The sequence below is a fragment of the Serinus canaria genome, chromosome 11 (assembly GCF_022539315.1).
Source record: "Serinus canaria isolate serCan28SL12 chromosome 11, serCan2020, whole genome shotgun sequence".
Taxonomy (NCBI): Eukaryota; Metazoa; Chordata; class Aves; order Passeriformes; family Fringillidae; genus Serinus; species Serinus canaria.
Window position 1 is genome coordinate 13,874,933 of NC_066325.1, and position 19,169 is coordinate 13,894,101.

The 19,169-nt window shown below is 58.2% G+C and overlaps 1 protein-coding gene across 7 annotated transcripts in view; it reads right to left on the bottom strand.

Annotated features, from left to right (window-relative positions):
• Nucleotides 1-2,484: 2,484 nt before the first annotated feature.
• Nucleotides 2,485-19,169, bottom strand: part of RIPOR1 (RHO family interacting cell polarization regulator 1) — a 31,372-nt gene continuing 14,687 nt past the window's right edge. For 3 of the 7 annotated variants that reach the window (XM_018914838.3, XM_018914844.3, XM_018914836.3), the window contains 22 exons: nucleotides 13,879-14,005; nucleotides 12,004-12,153; nucleotides 11,614-11,692; nucleotides 11,281-11,304; nucleotides 10,757-10,810; nucleotides 10,525-10,677; nucleotides 10,377-10,440; nucleotides 10,247-10,290; nucleotides 9,909-10,034; nucleotides 9,476-9,624; nucleotides 9,148-9,277; nucleotides 8,803-8,943; nucleotides 7,239-8,051; nucleotides 6,848-6,987; nucleotides 6,365-6,539; nucleotides 6,081-6,216; nucleotides 5,751-5,912; nucleotides 5,455-5,613; nucleotides 4,914-5,110; nucleotides 4,724-4,807; nucleotides 4,437-4,527; nucleotides 2,485-3,437 (listed from right to left, as the gene is read on the bottom strand). In XM_018914838.3, the coding sequence (XP_018770383.1) occupies nucleotides 3,340-3,437; nucleotides 4,437-4,527; nucleotides 4,724-4,807; nucleotides 4,914-5,110; nucleotides 5,455-5,613; nucleotides 5,751-5,912; nucleotides 6,081-6,216; nucleotides 6,365-6,539; nucleotides 6,848-6,987; nucleotides 7,239-8,051; nucleotides 8,803-8,943; nucleotides 9,148-9,277; nucleotides 9,476-9,624; nucleotides 9,909-10,034; nucleotides 10,247-10,290; nucleotides 10,377-10,440; nucleotides 10,525-10,677; nucleotides 10,757-10,810; nucleotides 11,281-11,304; nucleotides 11,614-11,692; nucleotides 12,004-12,153; nucleotides 13,879-13,979 (3,270 nt within the window). In that variant the 5' untranslated portion in view covers nucleotides 13,980-14,005 and the 3' untranslated portion in view covers nucleotides 2,485-3,339. Of the gene's footprint in view, nucleotides 3,438-4,153; nucleotides 4,218-4,436; nucleotides 4,528-4,723; nucleotides 4,808-4,913; nucleotides 5,111-5,454; nucleotides 5,614-5,750; nucleotides 5,913-6,080; nucleotides 6,217-6,364; nucleotides 6,540-6,847; nucleotides 6,988-7,238; nucleotides 8,052-8,802; nucleotides 8,944-9,147; nucleotides 9,278-9,475; nucleotides 9,625-9,908; nucleotides 10,035-10,246; nucleotides 10,291-10,376; nucleotides 10,441-10,524; nucleotides 10,678-10,756; nucleotides 10,811-11,280; nucleotides 11,305-11,613; nucleotides 11,693-12,003; nucleotides 12,154-13,878; nucleotides 14,006-16,870; nucleotides 17,003-19,169 lie in introns of those variants that run through there. The other 4 variants (XM_018914837.3, XM_018914839.3, XM_030227533.2 and 1 more) reach the window with 4 other exon arrangements.

Here is a 19,169-nt window from a genome sequence, read left to right on the forward strand (position 1 = left end):
TCAAGCTGACAATATGATGCAGTGCTTTGGGAAAAGCACTGTGCTTCCCTTCTGGAGCTCATCCAGCCCCCAAAGCAGGTGGAAGAAGGCTAAGGGATTAGTGATGCAGCAGTGTCCCCTGGTTAGCCCTCCCTGCAATCCCATCTGCAGATAAAACTGCATCCAGAAGTGGTCATGCTGAGGGGGTGTCCCAGATGGGACCACGTGCACCACAACATGCTACATTCTGCCTGAGCCTGCCCCAAAAAGCTCTGCTACAGTGAGGGAGGAGGAAGTGAAGGCTGCGATCTCTTGGGATGTACTTAGAAGCCCTGGGAAGCACCGATGGATGGGCTTTGCTTGCCCTGGGAACTGTAAATCCCTTACTCCGCTGGTGATGGCAGTGCCCCTGCTCTGGCAGAACTGAGGGGATGTCCTGTCTCCGCTGCTTTTGGGAGCATCTTTGCTGCTCTGAAGTACTCCCCACCCAGGACCATACGGGCCATTAAGATGATTAAGGGATTGGAGCAGCTGTCCTGAGAGCTGGAAAAATGAAGGCTTGGGAGGGGGGGTTCTTGTCCATGCCTGGTTGGGGGATAAAGAATCACAGAATAGTAAGGTTGGAAGGAACCACTATGGGTCATCTGGTCCAACCTCTCTGCTCAAGGGGTCATCCTAGAGGGCATTGGACAGAATTGTGTCCAGATGGTTTTTAATACCTCCAGTGAGGAAGACTCCACACCCTCTCTGGGCAACCTGTTCCTTTGTGTGGTCACCCACACAGTGAAGTTTTTCTTCCTCATTTTCATGTGGAACTTCCTGTGCATTAGTTTCTGCCCATTGCCTCTTGTCCTCTTGCTGGGCCTCACTGAGCAGAACCTCATCCATCCTCTGGCACCCTCCCTGCAGATACTGACAGATATTGATGAGGTCCCCTCTCAGTTATAACTTCTCCAGGCTGAACAGCTTCAGCTCCCCCAGTCTTTCCTTGTAAGAGAAATGTTCCAATTCCTTAATCATCTTTGTACCCTCTGTTGGATTTGCTCCAAGAACTCCATGTTTCTCTTGTACTGAGGAGCCCCAGAACTGGACACAGCATTCCAGATATGGCCTCGGATATGGAGGGGCAGGATCTTGCTCTGCTGCCAATGCTCTTCCTAATCCATTCCAGGATTCCAGTGGCCTTCTTGGTCCCCAGAGCACACTGTTGGCTAAGGGACAGCTTCTGGTCCACCGAGACTCCCTGGTCCTTCTCTGAAGAGCTGCTTCCCAGCAGGTTGGCCCCCATCAGGTACTTGTGCATGGAGTTATGCTTGCCCAGGTGCACCATCATGGTGAGTGTTCAGGGATTTAAACCAGCAGAAGGTGATAGGCAGGGTTTGAGAAAAGGAAGGCAAATGATACAAGCTTAAAAAAATCACCAGTGAAACCACAAAGACACATCACAGAGAGAGGGGGAGCAATTCTGGAGGCCCCCAGCCCCCCAGTGATACCATGCAGGGTATAGAAGCAAGGGCCCCAGCAGCCCTGCTTCATGATGCAGGTAGAAATATCCAGGATTCCCCCTTTCTGCCCAGCCCAATTGGGAGGTGGCACAGGACCCAGCACTCTGCCGTGCACTTTGTAGCCTGATGCCACCTCCTCCTTGGTGGGGCAGAAGGCTCCGTGTCACCAGCCACATGCTGCCAAGGCCACTGAACTCAGGAAATTTAATAAAAGCAGTGAGAACCATTTGTGTTGTGAATGTCAGGCAGGTGGCCCCCACTATGCTGCTGCACCATGCTGTCACAGCCACCAAGAGGGCAAAGTTCCTGGGAGAGCCAGGGGAAACAGTGCTGTCTTCCCAGCAAGCTTCCGAGAATCCAGCAGCTTGTTGGTGCTGAGGAGTGGCACAAAAACCTCAAAAAAAATCCCAGCCTCAGGGAGTGTGGTGAGGGGACACAGAGAACAGCCTCCCTCCCAGCCCAGTGGTGCGTCCCTCACACAGTGAGGTGGGGACAGCGGATATCCTGGGACAAGGCACAGCCAGTTAGGCAGAGCAGCTCACATGGTGGTTTAGCATTCCCTGTCACACCCATCCGGTGTAGGAACATTTGGGAACATGGCCTGGCCACCACAGCTACTGCAATCTGCTTCCAGTGCTGGACATGGGTCCTTACTGGTCCAAACTGGAAGTCAGGGCCTAGATAACCAACAGCAGCTGGAGATGGGGAACGTGTGGATTTACACACACACATACACACACATTCACACACACTCACACAGGGCTGTTTCCATTCCCAGGGCAGCCCTGGTTTTGGTGGCCCGCATCCTGTGTGGCTATCTCCTACTACTTGGGTGATGCATCCTATGCTCAACAGCCAAATTTTGGCAACATTTGGCTGAGTTGCAGGGCCAGAAGTCACAATTATTTCCCTCGACATCCCCTGTCACCCTCCAGGCAGCTATGCTGACACCCAACCAGGGCACTGGGGCCAAAGAAACACCCTTACAGTGACACCGACACTCTTTAAAGGTTTTTATTTCTGCTTTAAAATCAAAATTAGTCATTCTCTGTAATTACATTATATATAGATTTATAGAGACAATATAGAAAAGAATTTTTTGCTTTTGTTTTTCTGCAAAAATCTGTAAATAAAAAATAAAATAAAACAAAACAAACAAAAAAAAAGGTGGCAGCTTCTGTCCATCCGTCTGTCCATCCCTCTATTACTCCTCCTGCCCCTGCCCTCCACAGCACTTTCCAACAGGCCAGGAAAGGCTCTGGGCTGAGGCCACATCTCACTACACTCCCTACAGCCACAAGCCAGGGAGGGACAGGAGCACGTGGAGCTGGAAAGAAGAAACGCCAGCAGAATATATTAATATCTTATATTTCATTTTATTTAAGTCCTGGGGACTCCAGGTGGCAGAGGGCAGCAGTCCCCATGGCAGCTCCTGGAAAGAAACAGCAAGGTTTCCAAAGTGCAGGTCCTTCCGGGACAGGGCGCGTGCCCTCGAGCAAGAAGAAGGCAAGAGGAGGCAGAGAAATCCGGTACCTCTCCCGCCACCCCAGTCCTGGCAGCTGCAGCAGACGAAGGGGGCAGGAAGGGTGGACTCCCTGGGTACTTTAAATAGTGATCAGAGGGTGGGCAGCAAGCCCCCTGCCCAGTGGTGTGGAGGTGACCCCTGGGGCCGGTGGCCAGGGACAGGGAAGCGGTGCTCCGTAAGGCAGTGTGCGGCCATGGCGAGCTGCCGGCGGGCGGGGTAATACTGTGGTGTGCTGCCGGGAGCGGAGCTGCCGGGTCCCCAGTCCGTGCAAGCCCGGGTGGCCCAGCAGTGCCTTTGCCCTCAGGGATGGCAGGCGGGTGTGCGTGGGTCTCAGAAAGCTGTACTGGCCATGCTGGCTGGTGCAAAGATCCGTGGGAGGCTATCCAGGGTCTCCTCCAGTCGCCGGTGAGCTGATTTACCGTCTTCCCCTGCAAGTACATGCCACGGTCAGTGATACGAACTGCAGAACTTCTGTCCCCTGCCAATCCCTGTCCACTTACCCTGGCCTTTCCAGGGAAACATGCCTAATACCTGGTAGAGCTGAGCCTGCGTGCTCTGGCTACAGCATGGAAACCTTTCTTGTTCTCTATAGCATACCCCTGGGCAGGTCCCAGCTGGGATCTGGATCAAAAAGTCCCCAGAGCTCCCGACTCTTTGGGAGGTTGCAAATCCCGTTCTCAGCTGCCCAGGGTTAACCCGTGTTTCAGCTGCAGGACTGTTGGCTTGTGGAGAGCCTCACTTGGGGCCAAGGTACCAGTGCTCACTGTGCCAGCTCCAGCTCCAATGGCTCCAACAGCTGTGCACATCTGCATGCACTTGCATGGGGGTCACAAGGGCTCCCCCAGAACTCCCAGGCACACACAAGGATGCACACATCCATGCTACAGGCCCACTCTGAGCTCTGCCTGCAAATCTGCCCGCAGCGGCCATCCCCAGCAAGAGATGGTGACGTGGACAATCTGCTGGGACATAGGACACAAGGCATCTACATGTGTCAGGGTGTCAGTGGGATGTGCACTATCAACAACCAAGACACACAGACTCCAAAACGTGACACAGCTGACAGGCTCTAAGACAGAGACATTCGTGAGCAAAGCAGCCAGAGCAGGGACAAGGGGTACGAGGACAGCTCACATGTCCCAACCTGTGCAGCAGCTGCCACGATCTGGAGGCCTAGAAACACACTCAGATGGTTCTCTCAGGGCCATCTAGCAAATAATAAATAACAACCAGACTTAGTGCTGTGGCTACAGGATGCCTGGCCCTCACTGCCAGCTTGTTCTTGCCTGGCAGAGCTCGGGGCATGATGAACCAGAGTGCGTGGGGTAGCCATGGAGCCCCATCTCCCGTGGGCACAGCTGGCACCAGGAGATGCCACTTGGGATGCTGTGGGTGGGGAGCAAGCAGAGAAGCATCAGGACACTCACCGCACAGCATCAGGCTCTGCTTGGCTGCCTCCCTCACAGGCTCTTTGTCGGTTTGGCACAGGTAAACCAGCTGCTCGATGCTCTCCTTGGCCTGCAGGAGAAGGGACAAGGAAATGAGTTTTAGCTGTCAAGGCTGGAGCAGGAACACAGCCAGATGGGGAGGGTAGCAGAGGGCGCTGCAGCCCCAGGGTGCAGAAAAGCCCCTCATCCTCTTTCTTTTCCTCCTCATTGTGTTTCGTCTTCCCCTGGAACATGCAGCCCTGCTGTCTCCTCCCCACATCCCTCACCTTCAAGCAGCCCAGCGCCGCACACCCTGCCACACGTGTCTGAACCTCCTCATCCTCCAGCTGCTCCAGGAAACACACGAGGGCCTGGGGGAGATGGGGGAGTCAGTTCCACCATCTGTAGCAGAGCAGGGGCAGCACCCCTGGGTCTGTGGCACCAGCCCACGTCATCCCTGGCTTGCCCAGCACATACCCGTTGGCGGAAGCGGGGGTTTTCTGCCAGGCTGCGGAGCTGGGCTGACACGGCGCTCACCACCTTGCTGTTGCCCTCCACGAGGAGCAGGCTCAGCGCCTTCAGTCCCTCCTTCTTCAGGCGGCCCTCGGGCATGCGCTTCAGGGCACGCAGCACCACGTCCTGGTCATCCGAGTTGAGGTTCTGTGCCAGCAGTGCTGCAGGAAGCCATCCAAGGTGTAGGGACTCACACAGCACTCCCCCACACCCCTGCCACCCATCCCCAGGCACCTTGGATCCATGCTGGGCAGAATGGGGCCCACACAAGGTGCTAATGCATGGAATTGCTCCCCAGGACACTGGGGGACATACAGCAAGGATATCAAAAGGCAGCATGGGACTGGGCTGCGCTCTAGATCAGACTGACTTCCCCACCCCAAGGATGGCTGAGCCTCTTGGTGATGCCCTAGCATGGTCATGGCACTGCTGCAGGGTGATTAATCACTACGGTGATACTCTGGCACCCCATCCCAGGGCTTAAGGAGGGTGGGAGGACACCCACCTTCCTCTGCCAGCTCCATCATGTAGGTGTCAAGCACCAGGACACCAAGCGACTCAAAGTGGCTCCAGTACTGGAAGATGGTGATCTGCTCGCTCTGGGCACTGCCAGGCCGCCGGGGCAGCCGCCGATTCAACACGTCCTCTACCAGTTTCACACACACTGTGAGAAAGAATCAGGATCACAATGTGCAGCAGCCATGGTCACTCCTCTGTGGAGCTCCTGGCACCCATATCCTCCCACTCATGGTCACTGAGTGAGGCTGGCAACTACCCAAACACCCCTGGGCGCCCACTCACCAATATCAGCCAAACCAGAGTGCTGCTCGCTGATGGGAGCCGCATACTGGGCACTGAGCACCTGCAGGAACCGCTCCACGGGGCAGGTGTACACATTGGGCACTTCCACACAGAGGTCCCAAAGGGGCAGCACGCCCTCCTTCCGTGTTGAGAACTGCACCACTGTGGGGACAGGCACTGTCAGACCTCCCCAAGACCATGGCAGCAGGCAGGTGACTCCTGCCCTCTGTCTGGCACGGTTCGTCACTGCCCAGCCTTGCCCACGAGGGGACATAGGCTTCACACAGCCTCCAGGATGGCACAGAGGATCCCTCAGCTGTGTTTCTTTACCATCAGCGGCTGAGGTGGCTGCTCCTGCACGCTCCTCCGTCAGCTGGCACACGATCTCCAGCACCTGGGACTCCCGCAGCAGCCTGTCCAGGGCATACATCTCCTGGCACCGCAGGGGACCAAAGGTGCCCAGCTTCTGCAAGGTACAGCCAAACCAGGGACTTCAGGGACAGAGCTCACTTCCCACATCACAGCCTCCAGGCTGCAGCAAGACCTCCTTCAAGGGGATACATACAGCCCACCCCAGGGTGGCCACTGCTGCCATATCCCACCCTGGTCCTCACCAGCAGCAGGCGGTTGCAGTTGTTAAGGTGAAGCACCAGAGCCTTATCCAGGAACTCATTGCCAGTGCTCATGGGGTCAGTGCTGGCCTCAGAACCACTGCACATTCCGGTGTCATCTGCCCCCATCTCGCCAGCGCTGGGGGCTCTGGTGCTGCGCAGAGGTCTGCCAGCCCTCCTGCAAGCCAGGGAGAGATCAAGGCAGTGGATCAACACAGGACACCTGGACCTGGCCCTTCCTCACTCACAGGGCAGAGGACAAGTCCCAGAGGCACAAGGAATGCCTTCAGCCCACCCCTCATGGAAAGCTGCAGGGTGACATTATGCCACCAGAACGACCACGTACTGCTGGTTCTTGACCTAGACCTTCCCTAAGCTGTGATGAACAGATCTAAATATGCTTGGGCACCCTTGAACATCCCCTATTCCAACTGCCCCAAAGCCATCTCCTGCCCTTTGCCCCATGCCATGAGCCCCACTGTGCACCTCTCATCTTGGAGAGGCTCTTCTTCAGAGCCTTCTGAGTCCTCCATGTCGGAGGTGTTGAGGAAGCTGAAGCTCTCCAGCGCGTGCTCCACTGTCAGGCTGATGCTGGAGGCCCGGCTGAGGAAGACACCTTGCTTCTGCTGTGGAGGAAGGCATGGTGGAGATGGATCCTAGCTCACCAGCCAAGACAGCCCTGCCACCCGCATCACCAGGCTATGCCATCATGGATGGCCCCATACCCATCACCCAGGGGCACTGCCACCAGGATGGTATTGTCTCCATTGCCTCTGAGCACTGCCACCATGGCTGGCCCTGTCCCCATCATCCCAGGCACTGCCAGCCAGGATGACCCTGTCATCCTCACCCCATGACACCCCTGGGAGCCCCTCACCAGCAGAATCTCCTCCAGACGTTTGAGCTCCCGTTCGAGGGGCTGCAGCTCCGGGAACTGTCCCCGATAGTCATCCAAAGCTGAGCCCAGGAGGCCAATTGCCTCCTCCAGACCTGAATCCACCATCTTCCCCCGTGGCACCTCAGGGATGCTGGTGGGCAGTGGTGGGGTTGGGACGGGCGTCTCTTCTGCAGAGGCTTGTGCCAGTGCTGTGGGGATCCCGGTGCCATAGTCACTCTGTGCTGGCCCCTGGCTCTGCTCTGGCTCTGCACTGGCAGCCTCCTCCTCGCAGGAGGTGGCCCATGCCACGGAGGCACGAGGCTTGGCCTCAGTGGCCCTGTCCTGCCCTGCCACAGCAGCTGCCACCGCAGCACCAGGCAGAGGATGTGCATCTTGCTTGCCCATCCCTGTGTTCTCTGTGCTGGATGCAGGCTCCCAAGGGCTCTCCACAGTCTTGACCTCCATTGAGGTATCCACACTGGCCTCGCTGATGTGGCTTAGAGTCCGGGAGTAGGGCACATGCCCGTTGGCCACTGTCTCCTTCTTACGGCTGCTTGGCTCCTCTGGCTGGCTCCCAGCAGAGGGGACACTGCTGCCACTGGCCCCAAGCATGGCATCAGCCTCCTCTGGTTGCTGGGAGAAGGAGATCTCGATGGCAGGGGCAGAGGCCTGCACCTCAGGCTGCACGATGGGCTTGTGTGTGGCATGGCGGGCACTGCTGGACAGCTGGGGGCTGGAGGAGTCATCTGAGGACTCAGAGGAGATGGACCAGGCTGTGCCATTCTCCAGCTCCTCTTGGCGCCGCAGCATATTCTGGAGAGGGGGAGAATGGTATCAGCTGAGACCCTGCTCCTGCTGCCCCATCTCCTCCAGCTGTCTGCGTGTCAAGCAGGGGCAGAATCAATCTGAGCTGGACTGAACTGATGCTGCCATGGCTCTGCTGACACAGGAGGATGGCCAGCAAACACCTGGTAGCTTCCAGCTCTGGATCCCACCCAATGCCAGCAGGCAATCCAGCTCCCCATGAACAGCCCCATATGTCCTGGAGCCTTGGGGTGCCAGCACTCCCTCAGCACAGTGGGATGCAACACATGGAGCCAAGGACACCAATCACCATGGCTTCAAGGACAGCAATAGCTCCAGCACTAGCTGGTGGGGGCAGCACTGGCCACCACCAATTTTGTGGTTCACCATCACTGAACCGATGCCAAGCCAATTCCATGTTAGTCACACCAGCACCATGACAGCTCACATCACTGCCACACCAGCATTGTCACACCATCACCATTTCACCAGCACCATCACCAGTACCACACCAATGCCACCAGCACAGGGACACGGAGAAGCTGTCTATTCACTAGAGCCCAACTCTTGCATGGGGGTGAACCCAGGGTCCCCTAGCTTTGGGACCAGCTCTGCAGGACCAGCCAGACCCAGCCTGGCAGAATCAGGCCTTCGGGCATCAGCGAGGGATAGTGAGTAGGAGACAAGGACCGGCTACAGCTACAGCGGGATGGCCACAGCGCTGGGCTAAGCTACTGGCCTGCTCCAGCCCTGCACTTACGCGGCCCTGCTGCGGCCATCTCCCGAGCTCGGCTGAGGAGACATCGCTGCAGGAGCAGCTCTGAGACAGCTTCTCGAAGAGTGTCTCCCGAAAGATGTCCAGCAAGGACCAACCACGCTTGTCAGCTGCCCGCTCCGGGCTCTTGGGCAGAGAGAAGAGGAGTTGTGAAAGTGGGAGAGGTGCAGGTGCCGGTACTAGGGAGTCCTGGTGGGATGGCTGGAGAGGAAGGAGCTGCCTACCCATCCCTGAGCTTTGCCACCCTCTCAGATGTTGCCTAGGCACATCCCTGTGTGGACCCCTCCACTGGCCATGTCTCCTGAGCAGCCCTGCCTGGTGCACACTTACATAGAATGCCTGTTCCCGCAGGGACGGTGTGTCAGGCGGACTCTGGTTGTAGGTGGAGAACCTCTTGTTCACTGTGGAAGCCTTGTTGACAGTGCTGGCTGCCGAGGGCTGGTCGTCCTTGTCAAAGGGGCTGGGGAGAACAGCAGGGAGGTGAGGGGTAAGCACCAGCCCGGGGAGTCTCAAGGCACCAGGACCCCCTCCAGACCAGCTCTGGTTTTATATAATTACAGCCCTGTTTTGGGATGGGAGACAGCCTGGGGCAGGTCATCTCATGCTGGGCATCCCTGCACTGCCATCTGTCACCAGCAATGCCTGCTGAGGTACTCACTTCCAGGTCACCTCCAGGCTGAGTTTGAGGGTGCCCAGGTCGTTGATATCCACAGCCACTACCTGGGGCAGAGCTGCAAAGAGGTCCTTGGTCTCACAGGACACATTGCCCACCACAACATGGTTGGCCAGGCTCTTTAGCTCCGTCACCTGGAGAAGGAGGAGAGGAAGAAGAGGAGAAGATGAAACCATGGGCCAGTGAGGGTGATGTTTAGGTGAGTTGTTAGAAGTAAACCCTGGGAAGTGGTGGAATCACCATCCCAAAGAAATGTTTAAAAAAGTGTGGATGTGGCACTTGGGGGGACACTTTAATAGTGGATTGGCAGTTCTAGGTTAACAGTTGGATGATCACAGAGGTCTTTTCTGACCTAAATGACTCTATGATGCAGGGGAATAGGTGGCCCACCCCATCCCTGTCCTTTTATGCACTATACCTTGATGGAGAGAAACTCAGTGACGAGGGGTAAGAAAACCATTTCCTCGCTGTCCCACACCTGCTTGCTGTTCACCTCGATGCGCCCTCGCAGCTTCCACCGCTGCCGTCCATACTTCATGAAGATCTGGGGATGCAGAGGTATAGGTATGGGGGAGACACAACCCCAGGATGATGGGTGCTCTCTGTATGTCCCTAGGCATGGCCATGGACTCATGCCACCCACCACCACCACCCTGCAACACACCCTCCACGCCAGCACCCACCTACACCCCTCAGACACACCAAGGACAACAGGGCAGAGGAAGAGCAGAACCCAACCCATATGGTCCCACCAACCTCATACTGGTCACCAGCACAAAGCCGGGCAAAGCCTGCCAATCCTGCAAGAGAAGGCAGAGGGGCGTCAGCAGGCAGCAGGCAGGCAGGCAGGCAGGCAGTGGGACAGGGATGGAGCAGGACATGGTACCTTTCATCCGGATGTGGAACTCGCCCAGCTGGCTCTCCAGTTCATTCTCCAACAGACACATGTTCTGGGAACAGACAGACGGATGGACAGGACCTATGAGCAGCCACCCATAGACTCAGCACCCTGCCAGCCCAGCCAGCCACCTCACCTCTGTGTACTCCTTGTAGCCCTTGCTGGCCTCGGCCAGGCTCTCGCGTGCCTCCCGGCTGCCTGGCGAGCCTGTGCTGTAAGCCTTGACCATGTTGTGGGCTCCATCACGGAGCCGCCGCTGGATGCAGTAAGCCTCATACAGCTCATCTATCTGCAAGGACAGGCCCGAGCTGCAGTGAGGGGCAGGGCTGGGGACAGCATGGCCACCCCAGCACTGCCTCAGCTCTCACCTTGCTGGCATGAAACTCCAGGCGACGCAGGAAGCGCTCAATTGACTTCACTTGCTGGAAAAGCAGAGGAGATGGTGTGAGTGGCAGTGCAGCCCCTCCATGGAGGAGCCACAGGTCAGGATATGGCCCTTACATCCTCTGCACTGAGGCTGGGGTCCTGCCTTGGAGCTGCAGGGTGGCAGCCAGTGGGAAGCACCCATGTGTTGCAGCCTCCTCCAGACTCCCATGCACCAGAAGGTACTCCAGGAGCCAAGCCAGGCTCCAGGGTACTTTTTTTCCCAGTCTGTGAGCTAACTCATGTCCTGCACTCACTAAAAACAACTTCTGTTTGCCTGAAAGGGGTTACAAGATCATCTCTGCTTCATCCCCTGCCCACCTGGGCCACCCTGTCTGCAGAGCCCCAGACCCTCTCCTTCCCAGGGGACAAGTCAGCAGGGCAGTGCTAGTAGAGCGGGGCTGGCAGTAGCACATCCCAGGCACAAGGAAGGGGAATACAAGAGGGATGAGACACTGATCCCGCTTACCTTATCCAGATCGTAGAGAAAGCCCTGGAGGAAAGATCAGAGGGATAAGATGTAGCACAAAGCCAGCTCTGCCCACCCAAAGAAGACCCAGCACATGGCATCCACCACCCATAGCACGGCAGTGGGGCATGCAGCACCCAGCCAGGGCTGGAGAGTGCATGACAGAGGGATGGGAGCCCCAACACCAGAGCCTGGGCTGGCCTCTACAACCCCACAGAAACAGGCTCTGTTGGAGGACACAGATGGACCATGAGTTGTCCCAGCTGTGCCCATAAGCCCAGCTGTTTACTCAAAGCACCACTCCCTATAAGGCTCTTTCCAATCAGCACTCACCAGGCGTGAATTCCTCTTGGACTCACGGATCTGTGTGCTGAGCTTCTCCAGTTCCAGCTGGTGCACCTCCAGGTAGGCCCTGGGGGCAACCACACCATGGGAGTCACGTTGGGATGCTGTCTCCAGGGCTCCTGCTCCCCACAGCCCACACCAGCCCAGCACATGTGGCAACACATCCCCACTCCCCGTGCCAGCACACAGGTGTGGGAACCCATATATGCCTCTACATGGGATGTGAGACCCCAAACAATCTGGGACACCAAGGCAATGTGCCCAAGAGATCTGGTATGTCCCTGCCTGGTGGGAGCAGAGAGCTGCCAATGCCAGCCATGTCACAAACTGTCCCCCTGCCCCTCAGGAGCTCTCAGCCTCCACCCACCCAGCACTTACGTCAGGCCCTTCTTCAGAGCTTCATACACCTCGTCCAGGCGGTTGGGCTGAGGCACCTTGGGTGGTGGGGACTTGTGGGACATTGAGAACATCCTACTGACCCTGGAGCCAGTCTTGCGGGAGACAGTGGGGGTGAAAGGTGAGAGATTCCTGGGGAGAGAGGCTGGGATCAGCACACAGCACTAGGGTCCTTCTGGGTGCTCCAGCCAGCCAGGCACCCGTCTCTAGAAAAGGGTGATCTCTGTCATGGAGGCCAGGTCCACTGGCCAGGTCCACCAGGTCCCTGGTGCCAGCTGGGGGGAGACAAGGCAAAGGAAGATGGCACCACCTGGAATCAAACTGAATTCCTGGAGGGTCCATGGGACATATCCAACCCTGGTTGCCCTCTAAAGGGGGCATAATTGGTCCACCCCAGCACCCAGGTTGCCAGGGGCATAGAGGTGTTCCCTCTGGGAGGGTGAAATATGCCACTCTGTGTTTCCAGGGTAAGGCAAGAATCCCAATCCAGCAGGGGAGCATCTTGGGGACTGGCAGCCCTGTCACCTCATCACCCAGCACAGAGACATGGGGCAGGGACATGCTCACTGATGCTGTGCCTCTCCAGATGTCACCAAACCTGCTGGATGGAGCTGCCTCCCCCAGCCGACCCGCGGGATGCCGACCCAGCGCTGGGACCTGAACACCACCCTTCCTGCCTTGTGCAATGGAGTCACTCCCTGCCCAGCAACACCTCACTCAGACTGGCTCTTCCCTTCCTCCTTCCCAAGCATCGTCGCGCCACCAGTGCCCAGGAGACACCATGGGCTCCTCATTTCCCAGCCTCAGACTGTACCTCCCATCCTGTGCTGCTCTTCACAGAAGTGACCAAAAGACTTCCCCGAATCATGGGTGGGGAAATTAATGTCTTGGCCTCTTCCCAAGAGATGGGTAAGCACCTCATTTCCACCATTCCTTCTCCTTCCCATCCTCCAAGGTCCCTGGAGGCATCTCCCACAAGCATCTCCCCGGCAACCACAGGTTGATTGCAAGCATCTAAAAGTCTTCCCTCTTCTCTGTCTCTAAGGGGCCCACTCTGGTACCCACAAATCATAAGCAATGTGCTGGTGACCTGGAAAGTGTCACTTGGCCCAGAGGCTGGACAGGACTTGGGGACAGAGTTGAGCAGGGCAGGAGGCCAGAGCACAGGAAAGCTCTGCCTGCTACTTAAGAACTACCTGCAACACGGCAGCCAGGAGCTAGGCATGGCGCAGAGAGGGTTGGTGGGGAAGTGTAGCACATGGGGATGTTCAGCAGAGAGGAGGAGGAAGGGTATGAAGGGACCATAACATCACAAGTGGAGGGAGAGGATGGAGCAGGGAACAGCTGCTCCTCACACTGCGACTGGCGGGCAGCTGGTAAAACCTTTCAAATGATAGGTTTGAGGTGACCCTGAGGAAACCCTGATTCACACCAACACTCAACCCCGCAGGATGTCAAGGCTATCAAGACACTTCAAAGCCACCCAGCTCTACCGCACCCATTAAACATTATGAGATGGTCACAGGGAAGGTCTTAAGAGCTGGTTGAAGAATGAGGTGAGCTACAACTGCCCTCTCTCTCATGCTCTCATGGCAACAGCCACAGGGCTGCAGGATCCTCACCCCAGCTGGAGCACGGCATGGCAGAAGGTTGGGATGATGGGCTCTGTCTCCTACATGGCCTCAGTGTTCCCTGCAGGCCCCTGTGCAACAGCCCCTGGCTACCAAAAAGATCCCCCGAGGGAGGTGCTGGGACAGCTAGATGGAAAAGAGCCTCAGGATGCACAGCAGGTCCCACCACAAGGCCCCAGCCTGTCCCCATTCCCTGTGGCAGGCAGCATGAGCAGCCATCTCCTACCTGAAGGGCCGGTCGGCCGATGAGTTCACTCCGGCAAAGGACTGGCTCCTATTGATCTTGGTGACGAGGACTCGGCGCTGCGGGCGCACAGACAGTGACATCGTTGAGTGTGACCTGGAGGGCCGCCCTGGGGACAATGACACATCAGGGTCACCAGCAGCAGGGTGAGGACACACATGCAGGCAGGACTGCCACCAGCACTGAGAATAGCACACACGGACCATGGGTTGGGAGACTTCCCACTTTCAGTCCAAGAACACTCCTGGTGGCACTGGAACACAGATCCCATGCTGTCCCCAGAGATACTGCCCTTGATGAAGTGGGGCTCTGGGCACTGTGAGCTCTCAGTGGGCACACCCAGACAGACATGTCCCAGGTTGGCCCTATGTGAGTTACAGAAAGGGGCTGATGCCCGGTGCCTACCATGACCTTTCCCAGATACATCCATGGCAAACTCTCCATGGTGCCCAAGCCCAGACACCTCCTCCTGAACCCCACCTTCTCCTATGTCCATTGTCACCCGTGCCACCCTGCTGCAGGGGCAGGAAAGGCACAGGGCTGGACTCAGCTGCCCAGCCCTTCGATGTCTCCTCACTTGCTTCCGCTCACTCCAGCAACCAGGAGGGAAACCCAAGGACAACAAAGCACTTTGGAAAGTTCCCAGCTTTGCCAGGAGCTCTGCATGGGGGAAGAAAAGGCCAAGCCATTCCCTGCCAGACCCTGGAAAGTCTGTGCAGGCCACATGTGTCCAGCCCCAAGGCTGCTGCACACTGTCCTCTGCTCATGGCAGTGACAGTGTCAGGAGCCTTGAAACCACTGCCATGAGCTGCCTGTCCCCACCTCAGCTGGTGCAGTTGATGCCAGCCAGGGATAGAGTAGTTTTCTGAGTCTCAGGGCCTGCACCTGGCTGCCAGTCTGCCAGTCTGCCAGTCACAGGAACCTGGCTACACATCTCTGTAGCCCTGGCCAGGGCTGGGGCTTGGGGAGGGCAGCCCAAAGGACAAGGCAAGAGCAGGGGAGAACAGGGCTCCTGGCCCTGCCACCCCCAGCAGTGCCAGCTGTGCACAGGAAGGAGCCCAGCCCACAGGGAAACCACGGAAGAGCAGGATGCAGGATGCTCCACTTCATTCTGGCCACCACTGATGGCAGGTCAATCCCTCTTTCCCAGCCAGCCCCGAGCAGAGCTGTGGCAGCTGCTGGGGATGAGCCCACATGGTGCCCAGCAGTCACACACCACCAGGGACAGCCAGGCAGGACCCCAGGGATGCACAGCTTCCCTGCTGACAGACTGAGCCAGAGCCACCTCTCTCCATCCTAAGGAGCTCACTTTGCCTTTTCTCCTGTCTCCAGCATGCCCAACAGTGAACAGCACAGGGACACAGGCACTGCTGGGGCTTCCACCCCCTCCCATCCCCATCCCATCCCCACTCTTTCCCCACGCCCAGGAGCCCAGCTCAGCCAGGTCCCACATGGCTCACACCCACTCAGCCACCAGCGGGCATCCCCCTGGCACCGTGCCCTTCACCACCTTGCACCCTACACTGGGGCCAGGGATTTGCAGCACCCAGGATGTGCCAGAGCCATTTGCAGTCAAAGCTAACCACCACCACCACTCACCTCTATCCCAGTGGAGCCAGGAGGCAGCAGGTCCATCTGGTTCCCCCTTGGGACTTGTGTCCCAGCCCACACCACGGAGCCACTCGGCGGGTCCCACGGACACAGCGTTATCTGAGTGCCAGTCCCTCCATTTTCCAGGACAACACTGTCCCAATTAAGCTCATTATGAAGAGCTGTAATCCCTGGCAGCCCAGCTGACCTGCAGGCCTGGGCAGATTACCCTCTGCAGGGCTCTTTAATCTGCTCCCCACTGAGCGAGGAGGGCCTGTGGCACCTGTGCTACAGTGGCTCAGCCATAGGGAGAGCACCCACCACCCACAGGACAAGGCTCTCATGCATGGGGCAGGTCATAGCTCAGAGTGAGGACAGTCCTACCAATCCATCCTTCTCCAGCCCACCTTGCCACTTTGGAGCACAGAGGGACGTCTAAGGAGGATTTCCCAGGCAAGAGCCCACACTGGGGAAGGACGCTGAGGTTGTCAGAGAGAAAGATGCCGAGAGCATCAAGGGATGGAGGATGCAGGAAGGGGAGAAGGATGCTGGGTGTGCTGGAGGGGACTGATGCCCCAGCACAACTCAGAGCCATCTGCAGCCACCTGCCCAGGCACCTCAGATGCTCCAGCAGACACTTGTGCCATGCTGGGTCCTGCTCCAAAGCACAGGAGGCTCCCTCACAGGCACAGGAAGCAGTGGCTGCTGACAGGACCACGTCCCTGTGCTCCAGCCCTGGATCTGGCTCTCCCCCAAACATTCACCATGATGCACCATGGCACCCTGCATCCCCAGACCTGGTAATCTGCAACCAAGATCCTGTGCCAGGACCCCAAGCCCCCTCGGAGGAGGGGGACCCCATACCCCTGTTCTGCAGGAGCGATGCTCCAGGAGCCACAAGGGTGCTCCAGCCCAGCACCGGCAGCTAGGCGGGTGCTGAAAGGCAGCACTCCCTGCCTGAGGCAGGGCAGGCAGGATGTGGGGTCTCTGTTCCTGGCACTCTTGGGCTTGGCTCACAGAGGAGGAAAAATCCCCAGCATAGTGCATTCCTGACATTACCGAGATAAGAGGTACCTGGTACCAGCAGTATAGCCAGCCCCTGCAGGGAGCAGAGCCTGGGGCATGCTTGGAAGGGACCACTGGGCACCATATCTTGCCCTGGCTGGTGAGCCCTGTACCAGGCTTACCATGAGGCTGGCACCATCAGAGCACCAGCACACTCATGTCCCTGCCATGGGCTAAAGCCCAAAGCAAGCACATCCTTTCTCTCTCCTAAGCAGAAAAAGTCCTGCCCCCAAAGGTTCAGTCCCAGCAAGCCCCACCGCCCCCTGCCCTTAGTTAGGGCTCAGTGCTAACAAACCTGCCTCCCGACCAAGCTTTTCACCTTTTCCGTGCCACAGACTGCCTCCAGATCTCCCAGCGTAGGAAATGCAATCCTGGGAGTGTGTCCCTCTGTCCGTCCTTGGCCAGCACTGCCCGTGGGCAGCGGCCAGAAGGGCAGCAAGCAGCTGAACAGACAACACAGCACGGGCTGCTGGAGCCCACCCCGGGGCTCTCCAGCCCGGCTGCCGGCTCCTCTCTCGTCGCCCGGTGCTCTGGAGATGATTGGGATCCCAAGAATGCTGGTCTGAGCAGCGGAGGGGGCAGTCCGACCGGCTGGGTTGGTCCCAGCTGGTTTCTGTTTCCGACACTCAGACACCAGCCTCAGGTCGCTCCGGCGGGTTTATCAACACTGCCCTGGTCGGAGACGCCCCAAACTGGCTCCCCCTGAGTCCCCAGCCCTGCAGCCCTGGGAACTGGGGGTGCTCTGAGCAGCACTTCCAGCGATGTCACTCACTGAAGGGCACCAATGCCCAGGGTGGCCAACCCAGCAGAATCCAGCACCCTTCACCTCGGGGAAGACATTCAGGACCAAGGAGCAGCACCCCGGGCACCCAAGGGGGATGAGCTGTGGTCCCTGCACTGATGGCACTGTGGCGATCCCCGGGGCACAGCAGGGCACATTGTCCCTCAGTGACGGAGGCCACGATGGCCCCAGGACCATCCAGCCTGCCCGTGGTGTCTGGGGCAAGTAGGGGGTCCTGCCACCCCCGCCACAGCACCTTTGGGTGAAACCTGGGCACACGGCGGGGTTGACCTCGGGAGCCTGTGAACTCAGCCTGCAGGCTCGGCTCCCCCGGGAGCAGCCACTGCATCCGTGTTTGCACAGCTGCGGCCCCGCTGCCCCAACCCAGGCACGTACCCCGGCCCCCGCCGGCCCCTTCCGGCCCCGGGACGGCCCTTGGCCGGCTCCCAGCGTGGGCTGGAGCAGCTCTTCCCTCCCATCACGCCTCATCCCCCCTCAGCACAGAGGATGGGAGCATCCGGGGACCGCAGCCATCATGCCTTGGTCACAAGGAGCCTGAGAGCCGCCTCTTCCCTGACCTCTCCATGCTCTGCCTCTCCTCCAGGAAGGCAGGACACCCCCGTGCTGGGCAAGGAGAGGGATTGGGGGCTTTTGGGAGTCAGATGAGTCAGTGAATGGCATCCCAGCTCCAGTGACTCACCCGGAGAGAAAGTCTCAGCCATAAGGTCACAGCCCCACAGCCCCCATGGGAGCAGGGAATGGCGGTTTGGTTGTTTGGGTGCTGGCTGCTCTCGTTAGTTTGGGTTGGATGGGTGCTGGGTGCTCTCAGCCCCGTGGCAGTAGGGACATGGCGCTGATATCCGCCCCTGCAGCCAGGGGAGGCTGCTGGTTCCTTGGGCCAAGTGGGAGGGCAGCAGGAAAGGGAAGGAGCTGTGAATGGGAAGAATTGGAGGAAGTGCTTATTTACCCCGCGGAGTATCCCTGCGGAAGGGCAGGGCATGGCTCAGGCGGACACTCACAGCCAGTTCCTTGGGGGGGCTCACAGCCTGAGTGACCCTGCCACTCATCCCACGGGCTCCCTGTCTCCAGCCAGAAGGAGATGCAAACCCAAACTGTAACTGTAAGGAAGCGGCCACCACTGGGGCAGGGGGTTTCCCAAGGGCTGGCAAAGCTCAAGCCCAATGTGTTCTCTAGGATGGCTCCTGGGAGCCAGCCCAGGACTACTGTGGTCCTAGTGAAGGGAGTCCCCCACCACTGAAGGCACAAACCAAACACCCAGCCAGAATCCCCACAGACACCGCTCATCTCCATACCCCGTGAGACGGGGCTGCATCCTGGCCATGGGCACCAGACTCTGCTCCTGAGTGGGCTGTGATCCCTCTCAGAAGTGCTGGGAACCTCTGGAAGGATCCTCTTGGGACTGGCATAACCTTGTGGAGGTCCCACATGCACCTTCCCCCTGACATCCTTATCTCCAGAGTGCTCTGCTGGGTACCAGCAGCTCCCCCTACAAATCCTGCCCAGACAACTTGGTCCAAGTGCACAAAATCAACTCCAAGGCCCTCTGTTCTGCCCAGGTCCCCTGGGGCCACCATGCCAGGTATGCTTGACATGGAGATGGGCTCTGTTTGTCCTCAACAGACACGGGGGCATGAGCGGGATAAAACCAGTTTGCTGAGGAAAACTGTGGCATCAGGTGCTGCCCTGGCATCAGAGGTGCATCACCCCGGAGCAGCTGGCAGCTGTGGCCCCTCTCCTGCCTTGAGACACAGTGGATCTCAGTGGAGGCAACAGCAAGACCAGGCAGCCAGGGGGTCCTATCCTGCACGGACGCCCT